At 44.3% G+C, this 13,105-nt stretch overlaps 1 protein-coding gene and 1 non-coding gene across 2 annotated transcripts in view; both read right to left on the bottom strand.

The window, feature by feature from the left end:
- Nucleotides 1–6,178: 6,178 nt before the first annotated feature.
- The window catches only part of Gtf2e2 (general transcription factor IIE subunit 2), a 103,359-nt gene continuing 96,432 nt past the window's right edge, over nucleotides 6,179–13,105 (bottom strand). The window contains exons 7-8 of the mRNA XM_045158719.1: nucleotides 8,814–8,929; nucleotides 6,179–6,680 (exon numbers count right to left, since the gene is read on the bottom strand). Coding sequence (XP_045014654.1) covers nucleotides 6,564–6,680; nucleotides 8,814–8,929 — 233 coding nt within the window. The 3' untranslated portion in view covers nucleotides 6,179–6,563. The remainder of the gene's footprint in view (nucleotides 6,681–8,813; nucleotides 8,930–13,105) is intronic.
- LOC123463727 lies at nucleotides 9,839–9,945 on the bottom strand. The gene has a single exon (XR_006639115.1). It is a non-coding gene; the product is annotated as a U6 spliceosomal RNA (small nuclear RNA).

The raw sequence follows: 13,105 nt of genomic DNA, 5'->3' as shown, positions 1-13,105 counted from the left end.
GTGCACTGCAGCCAAGCACCTATCCTGGACACCAGGGACAGCTGAGGGTCTCAGGGTACATTCACCCCTGAATCTTTCTCACTCAGCTCAGCTAGGACCATACACCTTGATCTACAAAGTTCATACCTGATTCCTGTCACTTGCTCAGCTGCTACCACATGTTCCTTGGTTTACCAAGTTTGAACTCAAGATGACTGCAATTAAACAAAAAAGATGAAATTCTGTTCAAGCGTACCTTTCTGCTGATTTAGCCAAGACAACAGGGCATCACATATATACTCTCACCCTTGTTACCACCACAGCAGTCACTGTGACTCTCAAGTCTTAGGCTCTGGTCAGTTTTGGGGTTTAGATCTCCCATCCTTTTTCCAGAGGAAATCATCCCCCAAACAAGCTACAGTCACTGCTTAGAATTCACGGGCAACTAATGGCACTTTCCACACAGGCTCCTGGGGCTCCTCCCCATGTTCAGGCCTGAGGCAGACCAGTCATGGCTTTTGCCTTCAGCCTAGCTGTGAGGTTCCAGCTCTGAGGCACAGCAAACCACCATACAGCTGGCCCTAATGGAGTCTCCAACTTCAAGTCACCCTCCTAAATCAGTGATGGATGAAGACAATCACTTGCTCGTGACACTTCCCAAGAGGCCTTGGAGTGGCGAAACCCTCGTTGCCTCAGTGCTGACAGTCAGGTTCAAGTGACAAGCCTGTATGCTACTTGTAGTCCAGTGCAAACTCCAGAAATATTCCCTCTAAACAGGCAGTTAAACACCCATCTCATTCAGTCTGAAAAACTTCTATCCCACTACTGGGCAGAAATGGAGTTAGAAATTTAGGGTTAGGAGTGATTTGTTCACTGGGTCAGTTAAAAAATATCTCCCTTAACACAGACTACAGAAAAGATGATCACAATTTAGCAGTGTTGTCTGGAATAACACACCTCCCACCTCCACAACACAAAGTTTTGAGTCTTAGTTTGCAAATGAAAACATCCCACATTGGGTCTGTTTGAGTCCCTGAACCCAATGTTCACATGCCAGCCAGACTCATGAACTTGCAATTCTTTACTATTTTTGTATATGAGAGTCATGAGTACAGTTGCATATGTGTGCATGAAGCTCAGCCAACAATCCTGAGTGTTAGGACTTGCCTTCCCCTTCTTTGAAACAGGTTCTCTTGTCTCCTGCTACCGTGAATGCCAGGCTACCTGGCCTGTGAGCTTCCAAGTGATTTCTCTCATCTCTACCTCCCATCTTGCTGTAGGAGGGCTAGGATTACAAGACATTCACTACTGTGTCCAACTTTCACAGTTTCTGGGTATCAGAATTCAGATATTGGGCTGGAGATATGGCTTAGTGGTTAAAGCATTTGCCTGCAAAGCCTAAGGTCACAGGGTCAATTCCCGACATCCCACATAAGTCCGATGGTGGCACATGTGTCTGGGGTTTGTTTGCAGTGGCTGAAGGCCCTTGTACACCCATTCCTTCTCAAAAAAAATTACTTTTTCAAAAAGCAAAGGTATTCATGCCTGCATAGTATTTTACCTACTGAGCCATGCCAAGGCTCACCATCCTATTATGGGTCCTGGTTTGAAAGGCCCAAGGAACATCCTTGAGAAGGATGGAGCCAGGTGTGGTGGTGCATGCCTTTAATTCCAGCACTCAAGTTTGAGGCCAGCCTAGGACTACATATTGAATGCCTTTGGCAAATCCAAAGGACCTAGGCTCTCTTTCCCAGGACCCACGTAAGCCAGATGCACAAGGTGGTGCACGTGTTTGGAGTTTGTTTGCAGAGGGTAGAGAACCCTACGTGCCTATTTTCTCTCTCTCTCAAATAACAATAAACTAAAAAAACTAAGTTATGCATTTCAATATACAAGAATTCTTGGGACTAGAGACATGGCTCAGAGGTTAAAAGCATCTGCTTACAAAGGCTGATGGCCAGGATTCAATTCCCCAGTCCCCTACCTACATAAATCCAGATGCACAAAGTAGTGTGGTGCACGCCAGTAGGAAATTGCTGAAGTGGTGGAGGTAGGAGGATCAGGAGTTTGAGGCCAGCCTGGGCTTAAAAAAAGAAAAAAAAGTTACAAGGCTTTACAATGAATTTCCTGTAAAATACCTGTAAGGATCTGGCAGGTTGAGAAGTCACTGGCTTTGCACCAAGGTCTTCAAGTCACTGGGTCACAGGAGTGCAGCTGGCTGGCCTATCTCTGAGACAGTGGGGCTTCCACACCCTTCCAAATGGGCCTTTCTGAATCTGCTAGAGTGGCCAGTCGCATTACTCCTCTCATCCAAGCACTAACCTGGCCAGACCCACTGCTCAGCTTTAAAATCCAACCAGGCTGGGCATGTTGAAGGTGGTGTGCTAGCCACAGACCAGCCACATTTGTTATGAGAACCTTTTTATGAAGGAAAATGTGATTTTAAGACTGGAGAGATGGCTTAGCAGTTAAGATGTTTGTCTGCAAAGCCAAAGGACCCTTGGTTTGATTCCCCAGGACTCAACGCAAGCCAGATGTACAAGTTAGTACATGCGTCTGGAGTTAAGTTTGCAGGGGCTAGAGGCCCTGGCATGCCTATTCTCTCTCAAAAAAAAAAAAAAAAAAATTTTTTTTTTTTTTGAGGTAGGGTCTCACACTAGTCCAGGCTGACCTGGAACCCACTATGTAGTCTCAGGGTGGCCTCGAACTCACAGTGATCCACCTACCTCTGCCTTCCAAGTGCTGGGATTAAAGGTGTGGACCACCACACCCAGCTTCAAAATATTTTTTTTACGTTAAAAAAATGTGTTTTTAATCGATAGCCAAGGAAGGCAACAGCACAATGTTGGGCTTCTTATTTCCCCTTGGTTTTTCGAGGTAGGGTCTCACTCTAGTCCAGGCTGACCTGGAATTCACTATGTAGCCTCATGGTGGCCTCGAACTCAGGATGATTCTCCTACCTCTGCCTCCCAAGTGCTGGGATTAAAAGCATGCATCACCACTCCCAGCTTAATGTTTTATTTGCAAGCAGAGATAAAGAATCAATAGGCATGCTGGGGCCTCTAGCCACTACAAAGGGACACCAGATGCATGTACCACCTTGTGTATCTGGCTTCAGTGTGTAATGGGGAATTGAACCAGGGTCCTTAGACTTCCCAGGCACGTGCCTTAGCAGGTAAGCCATCTCTCCAGCCCTAATGTTTTATTTGGGCTATGTCTGATCCTGTGTTTCCAAAGTGCTTCTCCAATATTCATAATGGACAGGCAGGCCATGGCCAGGTGCTCCAAGGTCAGTCTTACATAAACCAAGAGGTCCCTGGACCACCCCCAATGCTCTACCTTTCACTATTGCCTACTAGTTTCAGGAACAGCTCAGACTGGGGAACAACGAACTCTTCCACATGCATATCCAAGGACAGCTGTGCAAGGGACACCAGGCCACCAGTGTTCTGGGACAATACCTTAGCTTTGCCACAGAAGGCAAAGGACTAGCCTCAGCTTGACTCTTCCACAGGCAACATGCAGGTAAAAGCAGCAATGAGGGTAGCATGGATGCGGACGTTCATCCTCCATGCCTAGACTGGCCACTAGCTGGTAAGAACTGGGAAGCCAGTAAACCCAATGCCCTCGCCCTACATTCAGAATATGCTTCTGCTCTCGTGGTTTCAAACAAAGCGCAGCGAAATCTGCGACTGTACATTCTACAAGCACCAGGCTGGAAGTAACAGGACACGCCTGCCTTGCCATTTCCCTGTACTCAGCTAACAGGTATCAAGTGTGTCACCATCCCTGGGGTCCCACCGTCATCTGAGCACATTTACAGGCTGTGACAGCAGCAGCCAAATGTTCATTTCTTACCCTTTGTCTTAAGCTCAACTACATTTCTCTTATCCCCTAAAAGCCTCCCATGACTGTGACTGATGAATTATGGAGAGCTGCCCTGCGGGCCCAGTCTTCTAACTTTATGCCAGGCTCATTCCCATTTGGCTTCTGAGTGGCAGCAGATCCAGCAGTCACAGGCAGAGGTGAGAACAAGACTTCAAGTTGGAATTTCTAGAATGTCTTCAGACACCCAGAACTGCTTTTTTATTCCAATTACTGAACACAACCAGGCTATCAACTTTTCCACAGACCATATTGTCCCCACACGTCACCTGGGACACCATCCCAAGACCTCCACGTGGAGGAACTGCTCTGGCTTGTAGGCCAAGGGGTGGGGCGGGGTGGGGTAGGGTGGACAGGGGGTGGGGGCGGGGGGAATGCTTACAAAAGATAATGCAAGTGAGTGAGCGTACTAGAGCATGTGCAAATTTGGCAGCTTAGCAAGATACTTCATTCCTCTGGATCTTAATTTCCTTATTTCAAGAAAGTTTTAGACAAGGAAACAAAAATCATTACCAGGTCAGTCCACAACATACTGAGAGCACAGGCACGGCTAGCAGCTGCTGGCATGCCAGGCAGTAAAGCGTATCTTAGAAGGAGAGAGGCCTGAAGTCAGCTTCCTTATAGCTCGGGAGGAAGTGTCTGAGACATGCAAACAGCACCTACAGACCTCGCTTATAAATCAGGGTGGCTAGCACAAGCCCCAAATAGAGGCATCTGCTTTGAGGTCTGGAGTTTCAGACCCACAGGAAAGCTAACTTTTTATGCCTTTAGACAGTAACTCTTCAGGCAAAAGCAAAACAGTAAATTGTGGGGGCCACAGTGTGATGATATCTCATACTGTTTCAGAGCTCAGAGATAAGAGTAAAGCAAAGGGATGACACTAAATGGGTTGAAAGTATCCAGAGAAGATAAAGACTAAAAAAGCTTATCTGATCAAAGCACTCACTGGTTTGGTTTATCAACATGTCTTTTTAGGGAACACCAAACATCATACTTTTTTAAGGCAAGTCCAACAGACTGACCTCCTTTTTTTAACATGTGCAAGACAGAACTCCTGAAGCCTGTGCTTCCTTGTGTGACCTTGTGCATTTGCATCACTTTTTGCATTGCATCTAGCTTACAGGGACCTGGAGAGTTCAGCCTGAGTCCTTAGGCTTCACAGGCAAGCACCTTAACCACTAAGCCATCTCTCCAGGCCCCAAAGTTCATTTATACTCCATTACAATTTCAATCTGTGAGGTGAGATCTGTAACAAAGATGTAACAAATTAACCTGAACAATCATAAGCCATATACACTGTAGATAAGAAAAATGTGTCATTTTTCACAGAAGGTAACAAAAAAGGACCATAGAGAAAATCCTTAGGAGTCACACATACTCGATAGTAGATCCTAAGCTGGACCAGTAACGTGACAAAGGGCACCTCCAACCAAAAGAACCTCAAGACAAGCCACATGGCAAAGCTGGCATTCAGTGTGGGAAGGAAACTCTCCACCCTTATTCAAGGTGGTAGCGGGCCATGAATTCAAGAGGCCAAATGATTATGTCCTTTTATTTACTTTTTAAAATATTTTATTTATTAGAGAGAGAAAGGGTGTGCCAGGGCCTCCAACCATTGCAAACAAATTCCAGATGCATGCACTACCTTGTGCATCTGGCTTACGTGGGTACTAAGGAATAGAATCTGGGTCCTTTGCTTAGCCAGCAAACACCTTAACCACTAAGCCATCTCTCCAGCCCTGTCCTTTTTATTTATTTATTTTCAAATTAGGTTTATTTATAAAGAGATCAATGGGCACACCCAGACTCATGTACTACTTTGCGCATGGGTACTAGGGAATCCAACTCAGGCTGTCAGGCTTTGCAAGGCCTTTAATGGCGGAGCCATCTCTCCAGCTCTGATTTGTCCTTTTAAATTTTTTTTTTTTTTTAATTTGAGAGAGATACAGAAATAGGTAGAGAGAGAAAGAATGGGCACATCAGGGCCTCCAGCCACTGCAAACAAACTCCAGATGTATGCGCCCCCTTGTGCATCTGGCTTACGTGGGCTGGGGAGTTGAACATGGGTCCTTTGGCTTTGCAGGCAAGTGCCTTAACTGCTAAGCAATCTCTCTAGCCCTGATTTGTCCTTTTAAAAGAAAGCATTAACAGTTACATTATTGCTTAACTTACTAACCAGAGGCACCTGTGTTCCAGTCATGACATTCACATGCTCAACAAGAGCAGACTCCAATCTTCATAACATCCTAAACACTCTGCAAGTTTAAGATAAACTGCTTCCAGCCATTCTCAAAATGAAAAGAAATAAGCTGAATTCACTAACTTGGTAAAAATCCTTGTACAATGATTTTATTATAAATATGTTCTTTTGGAATAAACAAATATTGTGTTCAAGACTATCTGCCAACCTTCACTAAAGTAATAAAGAGAAAAATGGAACCAGGAACCATTTAAAAATAGAGATAAATAGCAAAGACACCTTTGTCCCAGGAAGTAACAGAGTAAGGTTAGCAGGAACATCACAGTTCTCATTAGCCTATTGAATTCAAATCAGCTGAGTTTGGTAATTCGTACTTGTTCTGTAAACTGAGCTGCTCCTTGGTTGGCAGCACATGGGAAGACAGTCTTCAGTCCCCAAGCATGAACAAGAAAGATCCTGATTGTGTATCTGTGACTCTGTTCAAGGACAGACGTGTCCCTTATTTGTTAGGGGTAATGTCTGAGTAATCCTTCAGCACTCCAGCCAAGTGTTCATTATGAGTCTTAAACCGTCGCTTTTTCTGTGAAGCAGGCTTTTTTCTTCTCTGAATAGAGGCCTAAAGACAAAAGTAAAAGACAGTGATGCACAATGGTTAACTCCCAACAAGAAGCCTAGTAAGTTTTATGAACAAGCCCAGAAACCAAGAGCCGAGGTCGTGGAGTTTTGAACCTTCTTCCTGTTTTGTAGCCCAGCCTTATAGACCCCGTTCATAGCACACACCCCAACTCCTACTGAGAACTGATGCTCTGTTGCTTCAAGATCCAAATTGCCCTAGGAAATAGACAGACTGGCACAAAAGTTTAGCAGAACTATGCGAGACACAAAGTGAGTGAGGCTCGGATGTCTCTGTGGGCAAACCTAAACATTACTGCCATTTGCCACTGACAAGAACTGAAGGAAACATGACTGAGATGCCAACACTGAGGTGTGCTAGGCATATCAATGTGTGCATATACTGTACTCTGCAAGCTCAAAATATCAGTATTAAATGAATGTTTTTTGGAGGTTTTCACTCTAGTCCAGGCTGACCTGGCACTCACTCTGTAGTACCAGGCTGCCTCGAACTCACAGAGATCCTCCTAATTCTGCCTCCCAAGTACTGGGATTAAAGGCGTGTATCATCACAGCCAGTTTACCTTTTTTTTTTTTTTTTTTTTTTTTAAATTTAAACTATCTATTTGCAAGCACAGAGAGAAGAGAGACAGACAGAACTGGCATGCCAGGGCCTCTGGCCACTGCAAACAAACTCCAGATACATGTGCCACTTTGTGCATTGGGTTTACGTGATTACTGGGAAATTGAACCAGGATTGGTTAGGCTTTGCAGGCAAGCCCCTTAACCACTGAGCTACCTCTCCAGGCCACAAGATCTTTTTCGGTTTGTTTGTTTGTTTGTTTGTTTGTTTGTTTGTTTGTTTGTTTGTTTGTTTGTGGTAGGGTCTTGCTCTGGCCCAGGCTGACCTGGGATTCACTATGTAGTCTCAGGGTGGCCTTGAGCTCATGGCGATCCTCCTACCTCTGGCTCCCAAGTGCTGGGATTAAAGGTGTGCTCCACCACACCTGGCCAACAAGATCTTTTTAAAAGTATTTTTATTTATTTATAAGCAGAAAGAGGTATAAGAGTTACAGAGAGAATAGGCACACCAGGGGCCCCAGCTACATTAGGCTTTGCAGGCAAGTGCCTTAACTGCTGAGCCATCTCTCCAGCCCACATGAATTTTTAAAAATCAATTAAAGCTGGGCATGGTGGTGCACACCTTAATCCTAGCACTTGGTTGGCAGAGGTACATGGATTGCTGTGAGTTCAAGGCCACCCTGAGACTTCATAACAAATTCCATGTCAGCCCGGGCTACAGTGAGATCCTACCTTGAAAAACCAAAAACAACAACAAAAAAAGTGCAATGCTAGGAAACCATGAAGGGTTGTTATTGCATTTATTCTTGTTTTTTTTTTTTTTTTTGTTGTTGTTGTTGTTTTTGTTTTCAAGGCAGGATCTTACTCTAGCTCAGACTGACCTGGAATTCACTATGTAATCTCAGGGTGGCCTTGAACTCATGGCAATCCTCCTACCTCTGTCTCCCGAATGCTAGGATTAAAGACATGCTCCACTACGCCCAGCAATTGCACTTATTCTTGAAGAGATCATGGGCAATAAATCTTTTTAGGAGTCTTAAAAGTTTACCAAGTAACTTCCAAATGCACAGAGAAAAGAGAGAGCCAGAGAGAGAAGATCTATGGCAAATCCATGTTCCTAGACTAGACAGCTATCATTTAAAGACAAATACTTCTGGTTCTTAGAAACCTGAAAATCAACATAGATAGTTCAATGTCATGGCAGGCACAGCCAGGCTCCAAACCATGAGGCTTGCAGAGCAAGAAGGAGGCAGCCAGATGAGATGTGGCTCCTTTTAGAACCTGAGAACAGGGCGTGCAGGTAAGAGGTGCTGAGGTAGGGTGTCTGGAGCTCAAGAGTGCTCACTGCCACCAAGCTGCAGAGCAACTTCCAGGCCTGGAGAGAGCAGCACTCAAGGGGCAAGTACACTTCCCCAATATATCAGGTGTGATCTGAGCTCTGGCCAAACACTGGATTACATGCAGAAAAAATTAAAGGGGAAATCACTACCTGCAGTGCACATCAGAGAACAGAATGGGTGGCAGCTAGCAGATGCTCTTCTGCAAGATTACATACCACTTTCTTTGGTCCAGACTCCTGCATGGAAGAAATACCCTGTCGCTTCAGATACTCTTCAATTTTCTCTTCATCCATTGAATCCACAGTGACACTCCTCCACAGCTTCTGGAATTCTGTTCCAAGGAGATAGGGATATTTTACCAGTGATTTTCATAAACCATGACATCTTAGTGATCAAAACAAGCTTCAATATTATCTCCTGTGGGCCTAAATTAACACATCTGAGATTCCATTAGGAAAACAAACATGGGAGCCTGGCTTAGTGGCTCATGCCTTTAATCCCTGGGGAGACTGAGGAAGGAGATTCCAGGCCAGCCTGGGCTAGGGTAAGAGATTCTGCCTCAAAATAACAACACAATCCCACAAAGAACATTCTAGTGCCAATGCTGAGCAGAAGGGTCTAAGAATAGAAAGGCACTCTACAATGTCTATTTTTCAATCAATGAAGGGACAATACCCTCCACTTCCTAGACAACCTAGGTAGTTGACACTGCTTTTCCTCCTAAAATCAGTTCCCTCCATTTGGGGCAAATACTTCAAATTCCTGCTCATGGCTCTAAATTTAATATACTCCATCTCCCCTTCACACACAGGGATAAGGCACTAACACTTTATATGGTAGTTCCAGGCTGGCCTCAAACTCAATGATCCTCCTACCTCTGCCTCCTGAGTGTTTGGGATTAAAGGTGTGAGCCACCACACCCAGTTAATTCATTTTTTAAAAACATTTACTTATTTCATTGCCAAAGGGACAGAGAGCGGTAGATAGAAAGAATAGGTGCACCAGGGCCTCCAGCCACTGCAAAAGAACTCCACATACATGCGCCACCTTGTGCATCCGGCTTACATGGGTCCTGAGGAAATGAACCTAGGTCCTTTGGCTTTACAAGTAAGTGCCTTAACTGATAAGCCATCTCTCCAGCCCTCATTTTTAATTCATAAACATAGAAGGACTTTGATATTAGGCATATACCCTGTTTCTCATTCTTTGATTAATTTTTGTTGTTTTTTCCTTTTTAAAAAAAAATATGGAACGCATCACAAACTTGCATGTCATCCTGGCACAGGGGCTATGCTAATCTTCTCTGTATTATTCCAATTTTAGTATATGTGCTGCCAAAGCGACCACTTGTTATTTTTTTGAGGTAAGGTCTCACCCTAGTTCAGGCTAACCTGTAATTCACTCTTTAGTCTCAGGGTGGCCTCAAAATCATGGCAATCCTCCTACCTCTGCCTCTCAAGTGCTAGGATTAAAGGTGTGGGCCACCACACCTGGCTATCTATTGACTAATTTTACCATCCAAATGACAATTTCCCTGCAGTTACTGAATGTCTACTGCAAATGATTTCTGTTAATCTAAGAGCTTTCTGCCCATTACACTTGTACTCTTCCCTATTACCTGGCCATGTGACCCCTGAGACTCTGACACAGCCTACTGCTATACCTTTGGGTTAAAAGTAGGGAAGGTCACCTTCCCCTAGCCCTTACTTCTGCATTATCACGGAAACCCCTCCCTCACAAAGAAGTTTCTTACCTCTTCCCATAAAACCCACTCACTGGCCCACCATAGTCTTTTTGGTGCATGCATCTCCCTTTTCCTCCCTTCTTTCTCTCTGGTACACGCACCTTCTTTCTCCTTTCTTTCTCTTCCCCTTCTCCCTCTTCCCTGGGGAATCCAATCTGGGTCCTTAGACCTTGCAGGCAAGCACCTTTACCACTAAGCCATCTCTCCAGTCCTAAGATAGCTTTTAATAGGTAGTCAGCCAGGGACAAGAGGCCCAGGGAGATTCCCTGGTAGGAGCAGAACCCATGGCTGACCCAGTCTAACCCAACATGGCTGCAAGCAGCATCTTCCTTCTTCTTCCTGAGTCAGCCTCTTGAGTCTACCAACCAAACAGATCTCTCCTTACACACTTGAATCTGATGATGTGGTGCATCTTAATCCAATATTTTATCCATATATGGGCTTGACATGTGTGTATAACTCTCTTGGCCTGTTTCTCACTTCTGTGTGTGTGTGTGTGTGTGTGTGTGTGTGTGTGTGTGTGTGTATGCAAGTGTACATGCGTATCTGTTTGCCTCCAGACTTTTCCCTATGTGAAAACCGTGAGTTCAAGGCCAGCCCGAGACTACATAGCGAATTCTAGGTCAGCCTGAGCTAGAGTGAGACCCAACCTTGGAAAACCCAAATAAAAATAAAAAAATAAGACAAGAGTAATTATGATACAGATAATGTTTTTCCCTTTGCAGACACACCTCTTATTTTAACCCATCTAACAATCCACAGTACTCTATGAGACAGGTTCTGCTGTCATCCTCATTTTAAAAATGAGGAGACTGAGGCAGAGAAATCATATAGCTTGCCTGCTTTACACAGTACATGACAAGTTTGCCCCAGCCACTCTGCTCCACAATCAGTATCATACTGCTTTGCTACCTCCCTGTTTCACAGGAGAGGGCTAGGCCTATCTAAAATATACATACATTTTTGGAATTGTTGATGAAGGAGGATCATAGGTGTTCAAGGCCAGCCTGGGCTTCAGAGTGAATTCCAGATCAGTCTGGATTAGAGTGAGACCTTGCCTCAAAAACAAAGACAACAGCCAATGATGCATCATACATATAATCCCAGCATTTAGGAGGCTGACGTAGAGGATCACCATGAGTTCCAGGCCAGCAGGGGGCCCAGGCTAGAGTAAAACTATCTTAAAAAAAAAAAAAAAAAAAAAGATGGGCATAGTAGTGCACTTCTTAAATCCCAACCCTTGGGAGGCCCAGGTGGGAGGGTGGCTGTGAGTGAGTTGGAGGCCACCCAGTGACTACACAGTGGAGTCCAGGTCAGCTTGGGTTAGAGCAAGACTCTACCTTGGAGGGGAAAGAAAAAAAAGGCCTGGAAAGATGGCAGCAGATAAAAAGCACTTGCCTGCAAAGCCTGACAGTCCAGGTTCGATTCTCCAATACCCATGTCAAAGCCAGATGCACAAAGTGGCACATGTGTCCGGAGTTCATTTGCAGTAACTAAAGGCCCTGGCACACCCAAACTTACCTTTTGTCTGCCCATCTCTCTTCAATAAATAAAAATATTTTTAAAAAGAGAGAGAGAAGTCAGGTATGGTGGCACACAACTTTAACTGCAGCACTGGGAAGGCTGAATTAGGAGGAGCACTGTGAGTTCAAGGCCAGCATGAGACTAATTCCAGGTCAGACTGGGCTAGAAAGAAACCTTACTTTGAAAGAAAGAAAAAAAAGGAGAGGGGAGGGAAGGAAAGGTTAATGGGAAGAGAGAATATGAGCAAGTATAATGACATGTATATATGAAAATGTCTTAATTAGGCACATTATTTTTTCCAAGGTAGATTCTCACTCTAACCCAGGCTGACCTGGAATTTACCATGGAATCTCAGGGTGGCCTTGAACTCACGACGATCCCCCTACCTCTGCCTCCCAAAGTGCTAGGATTAAAGGCATGAGTCACCATGCCCAGCTATGCTCATTATTTTTAATATTTTTAATTTATTTGAGACAAAGAAAGACAGAGAGTAAGTGTGGGCATGCTAGGGACTCCTGCCACTGAAAACCAAGTCCAGACATATATGCCACCTTGTGTGTGGCTTAACATGGATACTAAAGACTTGAACACAGGATTTCAGATTTTTGTAAGCATCTGCAACAGCTGAGACTCATTATTTTAATACGAACTAAAAACTCTATTAAGGCAGGCATAGGTGGCACATGACTTTAATTCTAGCACTTGGGAGGCAGAAGTGGGAAGATTGGCCACTCTGAGACTTCTTAGTAAACTCCAGATCAACCTGGGCTATAATGAGAACTTACCTCAAAAACAAAACAAAACTCTATTAGGAATTGTTTTTTAAATCTTGCAGTGATAGTGCAAAATGAGTATAATAGATATTAATTAGGGTTTTCTAATCCACTCACGTGATTTAGGGACTCACGAGTGAGTGTCCTATAAAAAGTTTGACTAGCTCTCTCATATGCTTCCACACACTTGCCATGTAGTGTCCTACACTCCTCAGAATTCTTCCTGCCAGAAGGTCAATGCCAGAGAACGCCAGGCACATCAACCTTGGATCACACAGAAACAAAATAACCCTCTTTTCTTTATAACTCACATAGTCTGTGACACTGTGTTTCTAGCAACTGACTAAGGATAACAATCTTCAGTTACAAAGAACAAACACAGAGACATCACACCACTTGACTTGAAGTCATATTACAAAGCTATAGTAACCAAAACAGTATGGAGCAAAAATCCATCAATTTACAG

Source organism: Jaculus jaculus, chromosome 9 (genome assembly GCF_020740685.1).
Source record: "Jaculus jaculus isolate mJacJac1 chromosome 9, mJacJac1.mat.Y.cur, whole genome shotgun sequence".
Classification (NCBI taxonomy): Eukaryota; Metazoa; Chordata; class Mammalia; order Rodentia; family Dipodidae; genus Jaculus; species Jaculus jaculus.
The sequence above is the reverse complement of the archived record's forward strand: the minus strand, read 5'-3'. Positions and strand labels throughout refer to the sequence as shown.